Genomic DNA, 19,497 nt, shown 5'->3' with positions numbered 1-19,497 from the left:
AAGCGCATCGCCTCGTGTGGTTAGCACAGGCGTTTTTACATAGGCGCCCATACAAAACTGTCGCCTGCGCCGGTCGCGGCGACTGGCGCGGCGCTTTGTCGCCGCGACCGCAAACGCGTGGCTATCTCCCCGTGTGGAATAGCCCTAAAGGGAAAGTATGATTGCATAATGTCCAGTGTTGTAATAAATCAGGACTTTGACTTCAAAAAAAGTACTGGAAAGAATTGCTGCTCCTTGATGTTGGTTTTCCCCCCACACTTGTACAATAATACACTGAAGTACCTGGCAGTTATGTGCCAATATTTCCCTACTCATTACTCTGACAGTTTATTTAAGATTAAGAAGTCGTTAGCAATAGCAGCGTGTGCTTTTTGGCTGCATTATGGCGATTTTCCACCCTTCGATGCTGGGATTCTAGACTAATACTTAACACTTGTCTCTGTCACAGCCAGTGTGTTATACCTTCTCTGCCTGTGATTTGTATAATCTCTTAATCCCCGTACTTTATATCCTGAGTATAGTGGGGCTGCTCCCTTTCCCCCAGCACAGTTATATTACACCACCCTTATCTCATCCAATTCAGGGCCCTCTGATAACACATTCCATTCAGGGGCTTGTTGCTGCCAAAAAGTACATTTCTCTTTTATGTATTTCACATGATTTTCCTTGTTGTGCTGTCAGTGAGATATCAGATTATGTGAGATATCAGATTATGATCTGCCAAACTCAGCAGGCAATTTGTCTAACTTCTCTGTTGGAACAGATAATCCTACCTGTACTATGGAATAGTAATGTCTATTTTCATTCTCTATAAGGAGTAAACAGGGCCACTAAATGCTTACAGGACTGTGCTTAGTACTGGGGAATACCTATGCTGCCATAGTTTTATGGTATCTCTCTGTACAGACTATGAGCAAACTTAGGGGGACTGTTCCTGCTGAATTGTGCTTAGTACAGGGGAATACCTATGCTGCCATAGTTTTATGGGATCTCTCTGTACAGACTATGAGCAAACTTAGGGGGACTGTTCCTGCTGAATTGTGCTTAGTACAGAGGAATACCTATGCTGCCATAGTTTTATGGGATCTCTCTGTACAGACTATGAGCAAACTTAGGGGGACTGTTCCTGCTGAATTGTGCTTAGTACAGGGGAATACCTATGCTGCCATAGTTTTATGGGATCTCTCTGTACAGACTATGAGCAAACTTAGGGGGACTGTTCCTGCTGAATTGTGCTTAGTACAGGGGAATACCTATGCTGCCATAGTTTTATGGGATCTCGCTGTACAGACTATGAGCAAATTTAGGGGACTGTTCCTGCTGAATTGTGCTTAGTACAGGGGAATACCTATGCTGCCATAGTTTTATGGGATCTCTCTGTACAGACTATGAGCAAACTTAGGGGGACTGTTCCTGCTGAATTGTGCTTAGTACAGGGGAATACCTATGCTGCCATAGTTTTATGGGATCTTGCTGTACAGACTATGAGCAAATTTAGGGGACTGTTCCTGCTGAATTGTGCTTAGTACAGGGGAATACCTATGCTGCCATAGTTTTATGGGATCTCTCTGTACAGACTATGAGCAAATTTAGGGGACTGTTCCTGCTGAATTGTGCTTAGTACAGGGGAATACCTATGCTGCTATAGTTGTAGGGGATCTCTCTGTACAGACTATGAGCAAACATAGGAGCTGTTCCTGCTGAACTGTGCTTAGTACAGGGAATACCTATGCTGCCATAGTTTTATAGGGTCTCTCTGTACAGACTATGAGCAAATTTAGGGGACTGTTCCTGCTGAATTGTGCTTAGTACAGGGGAATACCTATGCTGCCATAGTTTTATAGGGTCTCTCTGTACAGACTATGAGCAAATTTAGGGGACTGTTCCTGCTGAATTGTGCTTAGTACAGGGGAATACCTATGCTGCCATAGTTTTATGGGATCTCTCTGTACAGACTATGAGCAAACTTAGGAGCTGTTCCTGCTGAATTGTGCTTAGTACAGGGAATACCTATGCTGCCATAGTTTTATGGGATCTCTCTGTACAGACTATGAGCAAACTTAGGGAATGTTCCTGCTGAATTGTGCTTAGTACAGGGAATACCTATGCTGCCATAGTTGTAGGGGATCTCTCTGTACAGGCTATGAGCAAACTTAGGGGGCTAACATATCGGGCGAATCAGGGTTTCCTTGTCTTTTAATGCTGCCACAGATGAATCAAAACCAAGATGATATGATCTGAAATCTTTTTCAGATGGCCAACAGATTTGGGAGATGGAGGCTACAGTAGATAAAGACAAGAGCCAACCGGTGAGTAAAAATGACAGCGCTCTCTTGTTAGAGAGCCATGTTGTCTATAATAAATTGTCTCTATAATAAGAATATTAAATATCTCACTTGTTTCAATTCGTGGAAAAAACTAATTAAAGCCACTCTAATCTGAATAAAAATAAACTTCACCTAATTCAAGGTTAGTATATTAACCATAGTTATGTTACGGTATGAGCAAAAGTTGGGTATGTGTACACTCACTCTCTTTACTCATCCCCATGTTTTTATAGACTGCCCCAAAGTAAGGTCTCACTCTTAATACCTAGGATTGAGGGGGCCGATCACCCTGCTTCAACCTGAGGCCTTTCACAGTCACAATTATTAGTGTAGTTCCCATAATTAAACATAAATCAACATTGGAACCATAACTTGTTTCAGAGCATGCTCTTCGTGGAAGTGCCAGAGTATCGCAGCAAGCACATCACCTCTCCTGTCAAAGTGAATTTCTACGTCATCAATGGGAAAAGAAAACGTAGCCAGGCTCAGCACTTCACCTATCACCCAGGTAAGTGCCCCATCTAGCTTAGCTGTGTTATTCATACAAACCCAAGAGTGGGAGCCACGTTGTACAAAGAGTTTATTGTGCAACAGGCAACGCAACTGCCATCCAGCATAGTAGCTGAGCACTTGTGTGGCACATTGTACTGTTTGGTTCCATTGTAACACTGCAGGGTGCACCGGGCAAAAGTGGCATGTAAGAATTATTTAGTGATGGACCTGAACTAATACCCCAGAGCAGCACTGGTGGAGGGGATCTCTAAATGGGACTTGACTTGAACACACTAATGGCAGCTTACAGGAGGAGGAGAAAGAAGTCTGTGACTCAAGCAGCGGGCTGGGCTAGAACACACTGATGACCGCTTACAAGGGGAGGGGCAGGGAGTCTAGAGCTCAAGCAGGCATTATTTAATGCTGGACTACAACTAATACCCCAGAGAAGCACTGGTAGAGGGGGTCTCTAAATAGGACTTGACTTGAACACACTAATGGCAGCTTGCAGGAGGAGGAAGAAGTCTGTGACTCAAGCAGTGGGCTGGGCTAGAACACGCTGACAAGGGGAGGGGCAGTGAGTCTAGAACTTGAGCAGGCATCAGGGAGACAGCAGTCTGCAACTCAAGAAGTGGATGCAACTAGAACATTGTAATGGCAGCTTACAGGAAAAGGTGTCAGGAATCTTAAACATTCAATAATTTAAAAAGCTACATTTTCCATAAACTAGAATTAGGGTTTAATTTTTGCTTTCAGTCTGCTCCAACTGGCTCCTGTTTTATAGCACATGAAGTCCCATCTGTCTATCATATGACATAATAACTGGTGGCATAACCTGAACTCTATGCCCTTTTACTCTGCAAAGGTAGACATTTGTTTGCAGCAATGAGATTTTGGTTATAAAACTGGCAAAATGATCAGAAAATGATTTTTCACCCACACTGACATCTCTGTATGCCTTGTCTTAAAGGAATAGGGACACTGGTATAATTCATTTTTAATATATATATAGATAGATAGATAGATAGATATTATATTCAAAAGATACAATTATAAACTCACTGGTCTCCAGCTGTTGGAATTCCCATTGTTTTGCTCCTTCATAAATTAAATGTTCTATAACTTTAGACAGGGAAGGAAAGGGGATTGGGTAATCAGCTGTGTTTTGGGAGAATTCAGACTAGTTTAACTATTGTGGTTGCTCTTTTATTTGCATTGCAGTGCCATCTATCAAAACAGAGCCACTTGATGAGTACAATCCCTCCATTGTTGGAAACCACATACACAGCGGCCTAGGGACAGTTTCACAGGGCTACTTTTCCCAGCATTCTATGGATAACGATGCACCTTCTTGTCTGGTGGCCAATTTGGTGTCATATCAACAGGCAAGAGTAAGTCTTCCATCCCCAGAATCCCGGTATCATCAACAGAATCCCTCGACTGTTATGTACCAAAGAAGCAAAAGCTTGAGTCCAAGTCAACTAGGCTATCATCAACCACCACTAATGGCCTCACAGATTGCAATGCCAGATGCCATTCCTGATGCCCACAGATCTGTTCTTGTCCATGCTGGTTCTCCTGTCCAATCTGTGCTCCACTCTTCTGCCAATCCACAGCCATCTCCTGTAATTCACTATTCTCCAACCAACCATCAGGTGAGGCGTAGAAGTCACCAGGACTTCCAGCACATAATGTGCTCTGATCATTTCGCAACAAGTCCTACAAGAACCAGTCAGCCGCAGGTCAGCCAAGCACAGAGAATGAGCCCAAATCCCTTTCAGAGTGTGATCCAGCAACAGTCGAACAGCCCAAGAGCTTCAAAGAATGGTCCTCCGGTTCCAGATGAAAAAGAGATCGGCCCAGGTGAAGTGACGGTGAAACAGGAACAGAATTTGGACCAGGCTTACCTAGATGATGGTAAGTGATATCTGAACTTGTCTACATCATATATACGTCATATACAAGCCTGTATGGTTAAGCAGCACAGTAGATCCATATTTAGATATTATTTATTCAAACTATACGACTTGCTATGAATCTAACAGAACAGCGCTAATAATGATTGGATGGATTACACTACTTGGCTTTTAAAGTTTTAAAATATTGTTGCTTCCCTACGGCTAGACCCGTATCACAACTTCTCTTTGTTTATTGGGATGGTTGGCCAACTCAGAACCGCTTAGGTCTGTGCTTATTCTGTGTAGCGATACCATTGTACCATAGAAAGTGGGTCTTTCCAACCTTTTAACATCCTTCCAGCAACTCCTCTAGGTTCCATCCTCTGCAACAACAGCTAAAGGGAAAGTGCTTTGGCAAAACCATATAAAAGCTTGTTGAGCTCTTTCTGTACTATACCTTCTACCCCATCATTCAGTGGTTTCTAAACCGTGGGGCTGTGGACCCAGAATAATGGCCGGGGGGGCAGCCTGTAGACTATTTAGGGTAGTTAGAATTGGTGAAAATACTGGTTTGGACACATCTAGAAGTCCAGCTTGAAGACCACTTACTCTTGGATCTGTCTTTACTCTTGATACATTAATTTCTTCACATATGACCTCAGACGGGGGATTAAACGTAGACAGTCTACTAACCACTGTTCTGTTGGAGGAGAAGCCAGTGCAGGAAGAGCTGGGGTGGGGTTCTTGTTTGTTTGTATGTGGACTGAGAAAATAATACTTGGCCCAGCTTTCTAGGGCCCTGTGCAACAAGCAATGGTTTCTCTTCTAAACAGCAGGCAGCAATTATAAATCCCATCAAACAAACCAGCCAGTTATTTCTCTGCTGCATCAATGTAGGCCAGTAACTGCAGCATGAGACTAGGACATAAAATGCTGCTGGGCACATATTCTTAACATCACCCATGAACAGAGGGGCATTGACTGGCAAACAATGTTGTGTCTTTGCAACAAACCCGCCTTTGGCCCAATGACAAACACAGATTTCAGATGTTTCTGATGCGACTGGCTCCATCTTGATTGCAATGCCTGCTCAGCCAGCCATATTGTTGCAACCTGAATGCCCCTGTGTGTATTAAAGCGATGACAAAGTTTATAAGAACAATGCATAGATAAACCAGGAGGAAACGGTGAATCCCTTTCTCCCTGGGAGGCAGGAGATATTAATAGTAGGACTTTGGCAGATGGAGATGGAGATGACAGGAGGCTGAATGGGCTACACATGTCTATGACTCAGCCCCTGTATATTTACTTCTCAGTTCTGGCACAAAATGAGCCACTGCATACACTAACTCTATTATTCACTTTATGGTGTCTAGTTTATGTTCTCCTGTAGTGCTGGGGTGACTAAAGAAGTTCTCCAGTTTGTCCAGTACCTGTCGTCCCTAAGGGGAACTGCCTGGCAACAAACGGGCAGAATTAATCTAAACAACGCAAAATAGGGGGTGGCAGATTGAAAGAAAGTTAGGGTGTACATATATCTGTAATAATGTCATGGGATAAGTGGGGGGTCCTGGCAAAATATTCTATGATTAAGGGGGGTGTGAGCTCAAAAACACCTGTAACTTCTCAAAGCAGTGGTTGTTGGGACTTTTTTAGTTCAAATCAGGTTTTTACCTTTGGTCAGTGTCCCCTTAAAGGAGAAGTAAAGCTTAACTAAACAAGTAGCTAGAAATGTTGTATGTTTTCTGCTTCTGTACAACCACAGCCCTTTAGCAGTAAAGATCTGTGTCTCCAAAGATGCCCCAGTAGCTCCCCATCTTCTTTTCTGACGATTCACTGCACATGCTCTGTGCTGCTGTCACTTACTGAGCTTAGGGACCCACTCACAATATACAGTACACATAGAATAGAAATGTCACAATATAAGGCTGATTAGTAATTAATACACATAATTACTACATGTCAGCACAGAAACCAGTGCAATTAGCATCAGAATTTAATAATCAGCAAACCTGTAGCATCAGCTTATATTACAGCCAGGGAAGCTCATTTTCTGCTGGATAATTAGTGACGAGCCCTAAGCTTAGCTTCTCAACAGCCAATCAGAGCCCACTGAGCATGTGAGTGTCACAGACACTTTCCAAGATGGTGACCCCCTGTGACAAGTTTGAAGTCCTGGATCATTGCTGCTATTGACAAGCTGAAACTTTAGCCTTGTGCAATAAGTTCAATATCGAAAATATGGCATTTTTGTTCATATTCATTTTTAGGATTTAGTTCTCTTTTAATTAATAATAAGGTTAAAGATAAGACTGACTTGGTGAACCAGCGCAGCAAATACGTTTTTCATTCAAAATATAACTCTTGTTAAAATTCAAGCTGGGCCTTTCTGGGGTCTCTAGGAAAGCAAATAAGCACTCACCCCAAATTTCACCCTAAATGGCCTTTAATTTGAACCCCTTAGCTCATATCATATATTTAGAAACATAGTAGGAGATAAAGGAGAATATCCACAAATATTCACACAGATCTAGAGCCAGGGCAAACAGTGATCCAGAGAGGCACAGGATTAGGGAAGAATTAGGCACTTTTTAGTTAAATAGAACCATCATACCTTATATTTGGGACATCAACATTAAAGCTTTACGTGTCCTTTAAGCACATAAATGCAGCCAGCAAATAGATAGCTGAAGGCCTGGAGACGTGTCTGCTCGAGAACATTCCTCTACATAACAAAAGTCTTTATTTTTATTTTTTTTTCTTCTGCTGAGGACAAAAATAACACAGAACAGCTCTGTAATGACCGGATTTGTCTTCAGCCGCCTGAAGTCATCTGGCACCAGTATACAGCACTCAGTGATTATATGGCTCATCAAGGCGTTTCAATTCAACGCTTTTTTTTTTTTTTTGGCGGAACCATGAATTTGTGCCGCCCCTACATACAGAAAGAACTAAAGCCAGCTATAGAGTCAGGGTGTAAGGTGGATATAGACAATATCTCAAGCGTTCAAGCAGCTGTATAGTGGTTTTTTTTTTTTGAGCACAAGTCTAAGGGTAAGGGCACACGCTAAGATCCGGGGAGATTCAGTCGCCCGGTGACAAATTGCCTCTTCTTCTGGCAAATAATCTCCTTGAAAAGCCTTCCCACCGGCTAGAAATGAAGTCGCCAGTGGGATGGCATTCGGAGGGCTTCGTTTGCAAAGTCGCCCAAAGTTTCTCGTGAGTCAACTTTGGGCAACTTCGGAAAACGATGCGATCCGAGTGCCATCCTAGCTGGGAGGCAGTTTGGAGAGATAAGTCGTCTGAAGAAGACGTGATTAATCTCCCCCAGTAGCTTTGCCCCTGCCCTAAATGTTTGGATGTAAGAACTATTAGGAGCTTGGTACACAGTAAGTTCCCACAGAGCTTACATTCTAGATGGGAGCAACATCCATGGGGTCAGTGAGCTACTCTCAAGGCACTGGTTGGGGACAACTGTTTTAGATCATAGGGAGAGGCCTGCTAATAGCCAACTCCCCCATATCATAGAAGAGCCTTTAGGTTAGGGTAAGGGCACATCTACCGATCCGGGGTGATTTAGTCGCCTGGCGACTAATCGCCTCTTCTTTGGGGCGACTAATCTCCCCGAACAGCTTCCCCTTGTCTTGGCACTGCGTGTGCCATGTCGCAGGCGATTTTTCATTATAGCTGGCGGAAGACAAGGGGAAGCCATTCGGGGAGATTAGTCGCCCTAAAGAAGAATCGATTAGTCGACAGCCGACTAAATCTCCCCCGAATCGCCAGGTATGCCCTTACCCTTAGGCTATAAAAGTGTTCCTTAAGTCAAAGTCTAGCTGAAAGTGAGTCTAATTGGCTTAGTAAATGTCATTTGCACATTGTCTTGGAATACATGGTTACGTGGTGCCAAAATCAGGGCTGGATACCAAACAGGTGCTCCCCTAGGCCAAGATTGTCAGATTGGTGGTTTGTCCGCCGAATTGGGCTACTTATTTCCAGCCCAGGTGGGTTTCCAAAGTACAAACTAGCCAAGGTACAGAATTAGGCTCGTTTTTGGAGCCTTGGCGGCGTTGTACTTTGAAAACTAGCCCGAAGCTTTCCCCCCTAGTGTGCCATCCCCGTGCATGTTGGGTAATGAAGTTTTTATTTAGCAAATGCCTACAGTCAAGGTTAATGTGAAACTACAATACCCAGAATGCAGTGGGAGTAGAAAGCAACTCCCTTTTCAGTTTCTATTTGCTGCAGTTGTAGACTAACCTGTCTGTACTACAGCCCACTGCATCTGGTATGTGATAATCACATGTGCCATACAATTAGAATTATAGTTAGCTGCTTCTATGGGCTGTTGTCATTTTAATTGTTCAGTGTAAAAATTGGGCTATTTTTGGGCTACTTTTAAAATGGCTTTTGGCTACTTTTTTTATCCAAAGTGCATTTCTAAGGCAGAAAGATCGTTGGTACAGAAGCCTGGTTACAAGGAGCTTTAGCTATGGAAACAATGACCAGTAATACAGGTATGGGACCTGTTATCCAGAATGCATGGGACCATGGGCTTTCTGTTATTTGGATTTCCATAGCTTTAGTCTACTAAAAAAACCATTTAAATATTAAATAAACCCAATAGCATTATTTTGCCTTAAATAAGGATTAATGATATCTTAGTAGAGATCAAGGGCTCAGGTACTGTTTTATTATAACAGAGAAAAAGGAAATCATTTGTTCACATTAGAATTATTGACTTAAAATGGATTCAATGCCCTTTCTGAAATTTGGAGCTCTCCAGATAATGGATCGCATTCCTTGTATATGATGCATTGGCCTACTCAATGACCCCATCTTAGACACTAAGATGATTGAATGTATAAAGTGGTTTTATTTTAATGAGTCATTAAAAGAAAAAAAATAACATTTACTTTTCCCTCTGACATTTAACTGCAATCACTGACTCGTCATAACTCCCCAATGGTGACTGCCCTTTTTATTTAGTAATAACCATGGTGTTTGCTGACTGTTCCACGCTTATCTTATTGAGTTTTGGTGAAATCGTTTCACTGATTTCCTTGTTTCATGAGACTCTTCCTTTGGTTTTCCTATTACACAACAAGCACCAACCAGAGACAGAGATTTCTGGCGGAAATGTGAGTCTGCTTAGTCAGTGAAAGGAGCCTTAGCCACAACAGGCTGCCTTCCTGTATGGTCAGTCCTCTTGCTCAATACACATGTTAATAAGCTCAAAACAACATCTCTATAACTAGTTCATTCTGCCAAGACCAATACCAACTCAGTGCCAGTTTAAAATCACTTCCCTCGCGTCTGTCTGTACCACAATTCACCATGTAAAATGGTCTAGATTTGCTCCTACACCCACCTGCATGTTTTGGGGGTTTTATCACATTTTAGTTTTACCGGCTGCTTATTTGTACCCTGGGTACCCCTGGAATTATAGCAGGATGACTGTTACCCCATTGTTTCTATATATCTGTAACCTTGTTATGAGCTAAGGGGGCCCAGCCTGAAGGTCAGTTAGGGGGAGATTTGGGGTGAGTGCTTATTTATGCCCTGGGTACCCCTGGAACTATAGCAGGGTGACTGTTACCCCAATGTTTCTATATATCTGTAACCTTGTTATGAGCTAAGGGGCCCCAGCCTGAAGGCCAGTTAGGGGGAGATTTGGGGTGAGGGCTTATTTGTGCTCTGGGTACCCCTGGAACTATAGCAGGGTGACTGTTACCCCAATGTTTCTATATATCTGTAACCTTGTTATGAGCTAAAGGGGCCCAGCGTGAAGGTCAGTTAGGGGGAGATTTGGGGTGAGTGCTTATTTATGTCCTGGGTACCCCTAGAACTATAGCAGGGTGAATGTTACCCCAATGTTTCTATATATCTGTAACCTTGTTATGAGCTAAGGGGCCCCAGCCTGAAGGCCAGTTAGGGGGAGATTTGGGGTGAGTGCTTATTTGTGCTCTGGGTACCCCTGGAACTATAGAAGGGTGACTGTTACCCCAATGTTTCTATATATCTGTAACATTGTTATGAGCTAAAGGGGCCCAGCGTGAAGGTCAGTTAGGGGGAGATTTGGGGTGAGTGCTTATTTATGTCCTGGGTACCCCTAGAACTATAGCAGGGTGAATGTTACCCCAATGTTTCTATATATCTGTAACCTTGTTATGAGCTAAGGGGGCCCAGCCTGAAGGCCAGTTAGGGGGAGATTTGGGGTGAGTGTTTATTTCTGCCCTGGGTACCCCTGGAACTATAGCAGGGTGAATGTTACCCCAATGTTTCTATATATCTGTAACCTTGTTATGAGCTAAGGGGGCCCAGTCTGAAGGCCAGTTAGGGGGAGATTTGGGGTGAGTGCTTATTTGTGCCCTGGGTACCCCTGGAACTATAGCAGGGTGACTGTTACCCCAATGTTTCTATATATCTGTAACCTTGTTATGAGCTAAGGGGGCCCAGTGTGAAGGTCAGTTAGGGGGAGATTTGGGGTGAGTGCTTATTTATGTCCTGGGTACCCCTGGAACTATAGCAGGGTGACTGTTACCCCAATGTTTCCATATATCTGTAAACTTGTTATGACTAAGAGGGCCCAGCCTGAAGGTCAGTTAGGGGGAGATTTGGGGTGAGTGCTTATTTGTACCCTGGGTACCCCTGGAACTACAGCAGGGTGACTGTTATAAGCTCAGTCTGAAGGCCAATTAGGGTGACACATGCAGTGAGTGCAGATAATAAGCAAATGTTAGACTGCCAAGTTTAGGGGGGGGGGTTGAAGGAAAATAGAACATTGGCATTTGCTCATAATTCTTATATTAGGAAATCCTGAAATGTACCTGCTTTGGAACTGACATTGATCATATTTTATTAATCAGATTACAAAAGCCAAAGAATTAATCACAAGTGGCGGAATCGCCTTTACATACCACAAACCGTTAACACCGGCTCTTCCTCGCAGGCTTTTTTTTTTTTCTTGGTATCACCTCCGTTAGAATGTTACATTCTGGCAAGGCCGACACCCATAACATATTTTCGCACCTCTGAAATATTTTATAGAGCTCTGCGTTTGTGGTTCAGTTTAGAATGTGCAATGAAAGCACAAGTTGGACTCTTTCAGCTCCCCTCGACTGCCCAAAAACACTCAATCAATGGCACCAAACTGGGGAGCACTGGGCAAGTCAATCTTTTAACTCTTTGACACCCACGGGGGGATCATTTGAGGTAAAATCCCCGCAGATTCCAATCTGCACAAACTGAATATGAAGGCAGTTGTAGTTCCCCTTTTATAGATTGGCTCAAGAGGCTTTATTTGAAAAAATGTTGACGATGAAATTTCTTTACTTTAGTGGTTTTTGGGTGCTATTCAAACACTAAAGGGCCAAGATCATTTTGTGCCACCAGAGGGAAAATGTGCGTTCTGCAGATCAGCCGAGCTGATATTTCCTGCCACTGAGCAAAAATAACACAATTTTAGCGTAACTTACAATCTTTTTTTTTTTTTTTTACTCCAGATATTTTATAAATTAGATTTTGGTCTCTCTTGATACTAGCCCTTCATTTTCCTGTCCAAAAGTGGGTTTAAGTCTGTGGGTGGTTAGAATTTCTGCAAAAAAAAAAAAAAAATCCCAGACTTTGGTAGAAAAAAATAAATGGCTTAATTTTAGGGCACGGATAATGCAATCTGAACATTTATCTGTTAAAGGGTATTTTTGTTATTTCTTGAGCTAAACCGGGAAATAAAAGAGACTCCATGTTTGGTCCTTACAATAGAGATACAGGTATGCTTGGGACTTGGGGTTTTCCTTATAATGGATCTCTGTAATTTGGATGCTCATACCTTAAAGTCTACTAGACTAGATGTCAGATTGAGGACCACATAGTCTAGTTGATGCCACCCATGTCCCATCGCCGTCATTGTTATCCAATCGTTTGTCCCTCAGGACGAACGATCAGATTAGCCCAATATTGGCCACCTTTGCTGACCATATATGGGGAAAAATCCACTAGTTTGGGAACATCACCAAACAAGCATATCTTATAGTGTATAGTCACCTTTTTCATCAGTGATAGAAGAGGCACTTTTAATAGTTTTAACATCCACGCGTTTCCACCGTGTTGGGTGGTGCCAAATGCCCTAAATGGCAATTGTCTAGACTTGTGGTTGTTGGACTTATTTGGGCTCCTGCCCTGCTTTCAGGCCCCACATTTGCTCCGTGTCCCACCTAGGGTTGCCACCGGCCGGTATTTCACCAGCCTAGCCGGTAAAATACCTGCCAAGGCCGGGGCTGGTATTACAAATTTACCGGCAGGTAAATTTGTAATACGCTTAAAAAGACTCCTCCGCCTGCCCCCAATCCCCTGGAACTTAACTTTTCTTTAACTTCTTGAAGTGTCCGTGGCACGGCCCCACACCTTTTGACGTCACGGCCTGTCCTTTTGTGTCCCCGCCTCCCACCAGCCGGTAAAGAATTTTAGAAAGGTGGCAACCCTAGTCCCACCAAGTGTATCTAGTTCACTCCAAACCATACTTCATCTGACTTCCAAGATGCGCTACCAGGACTATCTAGGAAAGCAAAACGGCATTCTTCCCAGATCTGTCCCTAACTGGCCTATAAAGCTGGCCATAGACGCAAAGATTTGATCGTACAAACAGGGTAAAAATGATGGTTGATCCCAATGTTATTAATAGGGAAAAAAGATAAATATATAGGGACGCCGGTATTTTTTCAAGGAAAAAGTGGTAACCCTACGTACGAATTTTCAGGCCATGTGTGGAGTGTCCCAACATTTTTCGTGAGATGGCGATTGGTCGTTCAGTTGATTGGACAGGTTAGAAAATTTCTGTCGGCTACCGATAACATCCGATATCAGTGGGAGACTGTCACCAGCTTTTTCGGACATAACTTTCGCACAATTGCTGTCAGGGGCAGAACATAGGAAGGGCCATGTGGTCCCGAAACGTTTGAACATTGAAGTGTTGTGAGCACCATGGAATAAAGTTTGGGATTCACCCGTTAGTAGCAGACAAGGTATTGGCTTTCCATTTATTTTTGACTATTTCACTGGCGAGTGGCTAGGCCAGAGCCTCTACCCAATTCCCCTATCTGGACTTTAATGAGGGGCAGAACATAGTCTGTTCTGTTCTTTTACTACTTTATTTGATCTGAATGGTTAGTTGCAGGTCAGGAGATGGCACCGATCGTTTGTCCGATATGAAGGTAAATCTGCACGTCTATGGCCACCTTAAATCTGGAGATGGCACCCTGCAGATTCCCTTATTGTTCACTCTTAAGCTGGCCATAGATGCAAAGATCTCATCGTACGATCGGACTTTCCCATCTCCCGACCCGCCACTAACCATTCAGATCAAAGTCTTACCAGTCAGATTAGTAAAAGAACAGATCAGCAATGTTCTGCCCCTGACAGCAATCGTACGATATCTATGTCCAACCAAAGCTAGTGACAGTCTCCCACTGAAAATCGTACGATCTGCAATACACGCAGAGATATTATCGGCAGCCGACAGAAATTTTCTAACCTGTCCGATCGACCAAACGACCGATCTCCGCCGGACGAAAAATGTCGGGACTCTCCACACACGTTCCGAAAATCGTACGAATCCTCAATTCGTACAATCAGATCTTTGCGTCTATGGCCAGCTTTAATCTCCACATACCTGTCTACTGAGTGTTTTTGAGCTGAAGCTCCAGATGAGGGAATAAGGAGCATCTGTGTGGCCACTCTCTTGGCCGAGGGAGACTGTAATTAAAACAGAGACCCTGCCAGCGTGCAACTTCCCCGCTCACTAATAATTACAAGTGTGAGTATGGCTTCCATCCAGTGTGTTAATGATTCTAGTAGCCCCAGAACCACCGCAGCCAAAACCACTGGTTCCATTCCCTGTAGAACCTTCTAGCTGGGGCCAATCCACACTGCATATTCTTCAGTTGCTGTGGGTGTTGCTTGTCCCCATCTGACTTGCTTCAGCATTTCACATTGGTTTTGTTTCTCCTATTCCTGAGCTTTGACCTGCGGAATTCTACCTTCTTCACAATTCATTTTTTTTGTGGGTTTCCCTTTACTTTTAATGTATTTGCTCACATTACGTCTTTTAATTCTGGGTAATTTGGTTAACTCTTATGTCTTTAGCTGGTACTTTCCCCGCCAACTTTCAGTTTAACCTCTACTATTTATAAACACCTAGAATTTTTTGACAATGAGTGTTCCCAGAAGCTTGTTCATGCTCTCTATCCTTGAATCACAAAAGTATTAACTCTTTTTTTTTTTTAACAAACAGAGATGGGTTCCTGGCTGTTGGGGGGTAACCTTGCGAGTTTCATAACTTCATGGTTGTGCTTGTCAGAGCAGCACCAAGAGAGTGGGTGGCCGGTGATGACACTGGGGACAGCTTTTGTGGTTTATGAGTGAAATGTAATGTATTTTCAAGTGCTTTAGATGGGTAAAACGTGTACAGCATCATTATTTGATGTTGTGACATTTAAAAATGTTAAAGGACAGTGAAATCCCCTGCATTTTTGATCTAAAGGCACACTATAATAGCTAACATGTTTGTGCCTGAAAACATCGTATAAGGAAAAAGTTACTAAAATTCAAGTTGTCATCACTTTGGGATGGCAAAACGATTATTGAAAAGTCCTTCCTTTCTCTCATCCTCTTCTAGCTATCTGTATAACAGAGCATTCTGTCCCAGTGGCTGCACAGATCCTATCTGACCCCCATTGTAAGCAGCAGTCCTGCCCTGCTTTATGGCAGCTGAGATTCTAGCTATCTGTATAACAGAGCATTCTGTCCCAGTGGCTGCACAGATCCTATCTGATCCCCATTGTAAGCAGCAGTCCTCTCCTGCTTTATGGCTGAGATTCTAGCTATCTGTATAACAGAGCATTCTGTCCCAGTGGCTGCGCAGATCCTATCTGATCCCCATTGTAAGCAGCAGTCCTGCCCTGCTTTATGGCAGCTGAGATTCTAGCTATCTGTATAACAGAGCATTCTGTCCCAGTGGCTGCACAGATCCTATCTGATCCCCATTGTAAGCAGCAGTCCTCTCCTGCTTTATGGCTGAGATTCTAGCTATCTGTATAACAGAGCATTCTGTCCCAGTGGCTGCACAGATCCTATCTGATCCCCATTGTAAGCAGCAGTCCTCTCCTGCTTTATGGCAGCTGAGATTCTAGCTATCTGTATAACAGAGCATTCTGTCCCAGTGGCTGCACAGATCCTATCTGATCCCCATTGTAAGCAGCAATCCTGTCCTGCTTTATGGCTGAGATTCTAGCTATCTGTATAACAGAGCATTCTGTCCCAATGGCTGCACAGATCCTATCTGATCCCCATTGTAAGCAGCAGTCCTGTCCTGCTTTATGGCAGCTAAGATTCTAGCTATCTGTATAACAGAGCATTCTGTCCCAGTGGCTGCACAGATCCTATCTGATCTCCATTGTAAGCAGCAGTCCTGCCCTGCTTTATGGCAGCTGAGATTCTAGCTATCTGTATAACAGAGCATTCTGTCCCAGTGGCTGCTCAGATCCTATCCAATATCTACTGGAAGCAGCAGTTAGCCTTGAACCCTCTTCTCACACCCCTGGGAAGTATACAAAAACAAAATTACAATTTGTAACAGGTGGAAGCTTTAGAAGATACAAAATGGACTGGTTTAGGCCCCTTGCCCTTTGTAAAAACTCCTTTTTTCTCCATTTTCCACTTTGAGTAATGAACCTGATGTCGGGCTGCTATGGCAAATACAACAGTATCCAGGGAGTCCCCTGTCTCTGGCACAAGCACAAAAATGTGTTGGCACCCCGACAGACCAGGAAATGGATTGTCTTTGCATAACAGTGTGCTCTGCCGTGCTTGGATATACCCAGTTTGTTTTGACAGCAAAACACAGTTCTATGGAAACCATTGTAAAAGTGTGAGTCTGGGCACTCTAGAGAGTTGGGGAAAGCCGTTCTTTTTTCTGTTTTTTTGTTTTGGTTTTTTTTGTTGTTGATCTTGGCCCCTTGTTTGCTTTGGAGGAGTAAAGCTTACATTTTGGGGGGTGGGAATGTCCCTAGGAGAGAGGGCTGCTTTATTTTTCCATACCAGAAATGATGCCAATGTGAAGTCCACACCACTCCAGCTGCTCAATTCCAAACACTCCAGGTCTCCTAAACAGATTTTCAGCGGCCGTAGAGAATGGAAAATTTGAGCCATGAATGGATTAGAACAGAGAGAAAAAAAAGTATCAGGATGGAGTACATTGGGTTTCCCTCTATAAACAGCTGCTAACCAAAGCCCCCATTCTGCCCACAGCTCTACTGCCATATGCTCACATACAGAAAATGTTATGTTAAAAGGAAAAATATGTATCAATTCCTTTCCAGATGTTTTAGATTTTTTTCCATCCTGGACAGTGGTTTTCCAAATCACTGGGTTCAAAAAGTTGAGGTCCAACATTTGCTCATAACAAGGTTACAGCTATACCGTCACCCTGTTATAGTTCCAGGGGTACCCAGGGCACAAATAAGCCCTCACCCCAAATCTCACCCTAACTGGTCTTCAGGCTGGGCCCCCTTTAGCTTATAACAAGGTTACAGATTTATAGAAACATTGGGGTAACAGTCACCCTGTTATAGTTCCAGGGGTACCCAGGGCACAAATAAGCCCTCACCCCAAATCTCACCCTAACTGGTCTTCAGGCTGGGCCCCCTTTAGCTTATAACAAGGTTACAGATTTATAGAAACATTGGGGTAACAGTCACCCTGCTATAGTTCCAGGGGTACCCAGGGCACAAATAAGCACTCACCCCAAATCTCACCCTAACTGGCCTTCAGGCTGGGCCCCCTTAGCTCATAACAAGGTTACAGATATATAGAAACATTGGGGTAACAGTCACCCTGCTATAGTTCCAGGGGTGCCCAGGGTACAAATAAACATTCACCCCAAATCTAATACAGTGTACTAGAAAGCCAAAAAGATAGTGCTAATATAGTATAGAGATAGTGCTAATATAGAGGGATATTTTGTTCAATTAATCATCTGCTAGGACAGTGATCCCCAACCAGTAGCTCGTGAGTAACATGTTGCTCTCCAGCCTCTTGGATGTTGCTCCCAGTGGCCTCAAAGCAGGTGCTTATTTTTGAATTCCAGCCTTGGAGGCAAGTTTTGGTTGTAGAAAAACCAAGTGCACTGTCAAACAGAGCCTCAATGTAGGTTGACAATCCACATACCAATTACCCAATCTCAGCCCTTATTTGGAACCCCAAGAACATTTTTCATGCTTGTGTTGCTCCCCAAATCCTTTTACTTCTCAGTGTTGCTCACCGGTTCAAAAGGTTGGGCATCCCTGTGCTAGGAACATTGCAAGCAAAACTGTCAGTTATAAGTCCCATGCACCCGGCCGGCACATTCATTAGGAGATTTGAGGGTTGATGCTTATTTCAGTGCAGGCTTCATGGGGTTGCTCATAGACAGGTTCTCTCGTGACTGACAGTTGCTCTTACATATACTTGGACATCCACACTGAATATCTGAATTAGTCAACCCTAGAGAAAGGACAGTGATTGGAAATGAAACGGAATTAACCCTGTGATGTCTTTCTGGTTAAAAGCCTGTCAATAGTATAAAATAAATAGGAATACACTGAGCAGAAGGAGCTGGCTTATGACTCACTAACAGCAAGTGACACAGGAGGAAGGAAAAGACGAGCTTGTATTTCATTCACTTGACCCAAGGCACCCGCGGGGCCCCCTCTGAGGTCGAGCGGTGAAGGTGTATCCTTCCTACTGAGTCCTGTGCCTCACACTTTAGCCCTAGTTATTTATCCTTCATCGGCTGCCTTTGTGCAGAAGGGTGGATGTCTTGCCCAGAGGAACCCCTCCGTGGGGCTGATAAGGCTTCATTTACCTATTTTGGCTGCTGAAGCCTAAAAACAGGATATGCAGATAGAGAAAGGCCAAGTAGAACATCAGATTCCACGGTGTTCCCCCGGCCCCTAGAACTCCGCAACTGTCACACCATGTCCTAAATAACACGCAGGCGCACAGGGAAGCCTTTCCAAATAAAACGTGCTTTTCCCAGGCTGCTGAAGTGAGGCATGGGGATATGCTCAGAGGGTATCCGAAAAAGTACAGCTGGGTGGAACACACACTGGGGAATTCTGTGTTATGTTCTATGGTCAATCTGTGTCTTCCCCAAACTGAACTATGCCCAGGTATCTGCTTATCTTTGATTGGAATACAGAAGTGAATCACAAGAGAGATACTTCATAGACACTTTACTTATCCTACAATGTGTTCCGCAGTTGTATAGCCCCGTCTTGCAATGTATTCTGGGTTACTATATATGGATTTGGCCCTGTATTTATCCTGTTGTGTGTTCTAGGGCATTATACATGCAAATTATCCTGCTTTGTGTTCTGGGGTAATACAGTACATAAGGAATTGACCGTGTATTTATTCAGTTGTGTCTTACTGGGAATTATACATGGAATTGGCACTGTATTTATCCTGTTGTGTGTTGTGGGGTATTATACATGAAGTTGGCACTGTGTTTATCCTGTTGTGTGTTGTGGGGTATTATACATGAAGTTGGCACTGTATTTATCCTGTTGTGTGTTGTGGGTATTATACATGAAGTTGGCACTGTATTTATCCTGTTGTGTCTTCCTGGGTATTATACATGGAATTGGCACTGTATTTATCTTGTTGTGTGTTGTGGGGTATTATACATGGAATTGGCACTGTATTTATCCTGTTGTGTCTTCTTGGGTATTATACATGGAATTGGCACT

The 19,497-nt window shown here is 43.4% G+C and overlaps 1 protein-coding gene across 5 annotated transcripts in view; it reads left to right on the top strand.

The window, feature by feature from the left end:
• The window catches only part of nfatc2.S (nuclear factor of activated T cells 2 S homeolog), an 88,354-nt gene that overhangs the window by 54,414 nt on the left and 14,443 nt on the right, over positions 1-19,497 (top strand). For all 5 annotated transcript variants that reach the window (XM_041578374.1, XM_041578375.1, XM_018238177.2 and 2 more), the window contains exons 7-9: positions 2,254-2,309; positions 2,709-2,835; positions 4,041-4,736. In XM_041578374.1, the coding sequence (XP_041434308.1) occupies positions 2,254-2,309; positions 2,709-2,835; positions 4,041-4,736 (879 nt within the window). The remainder of the gene's footprint in view (positions 1-2,253; positions 2,310-2,708; positions 2,836-4,040; positions 4,737-19,497) is intronic.

This window comes from Xenopus laevis, chromosome 9_10S (assembly GCF_017654675.1).
Source record: "Xenopus laevis strain J_2021 chromosome 9_10S, Xenopus_laevis_v10.1, whole genome shotgun sequence".
Taxonomy (NCBI): Eukaryota; Metazoa; Chordata; class Amphibia; order Anura; family Pipidae; genus Xenopus; species Xenopus laevis.
The sequence above is the reverse complement of the archived record's forward strand: the minus strand, read 5'-3'. Positions and strand labels throughout refer to the sequence as shown.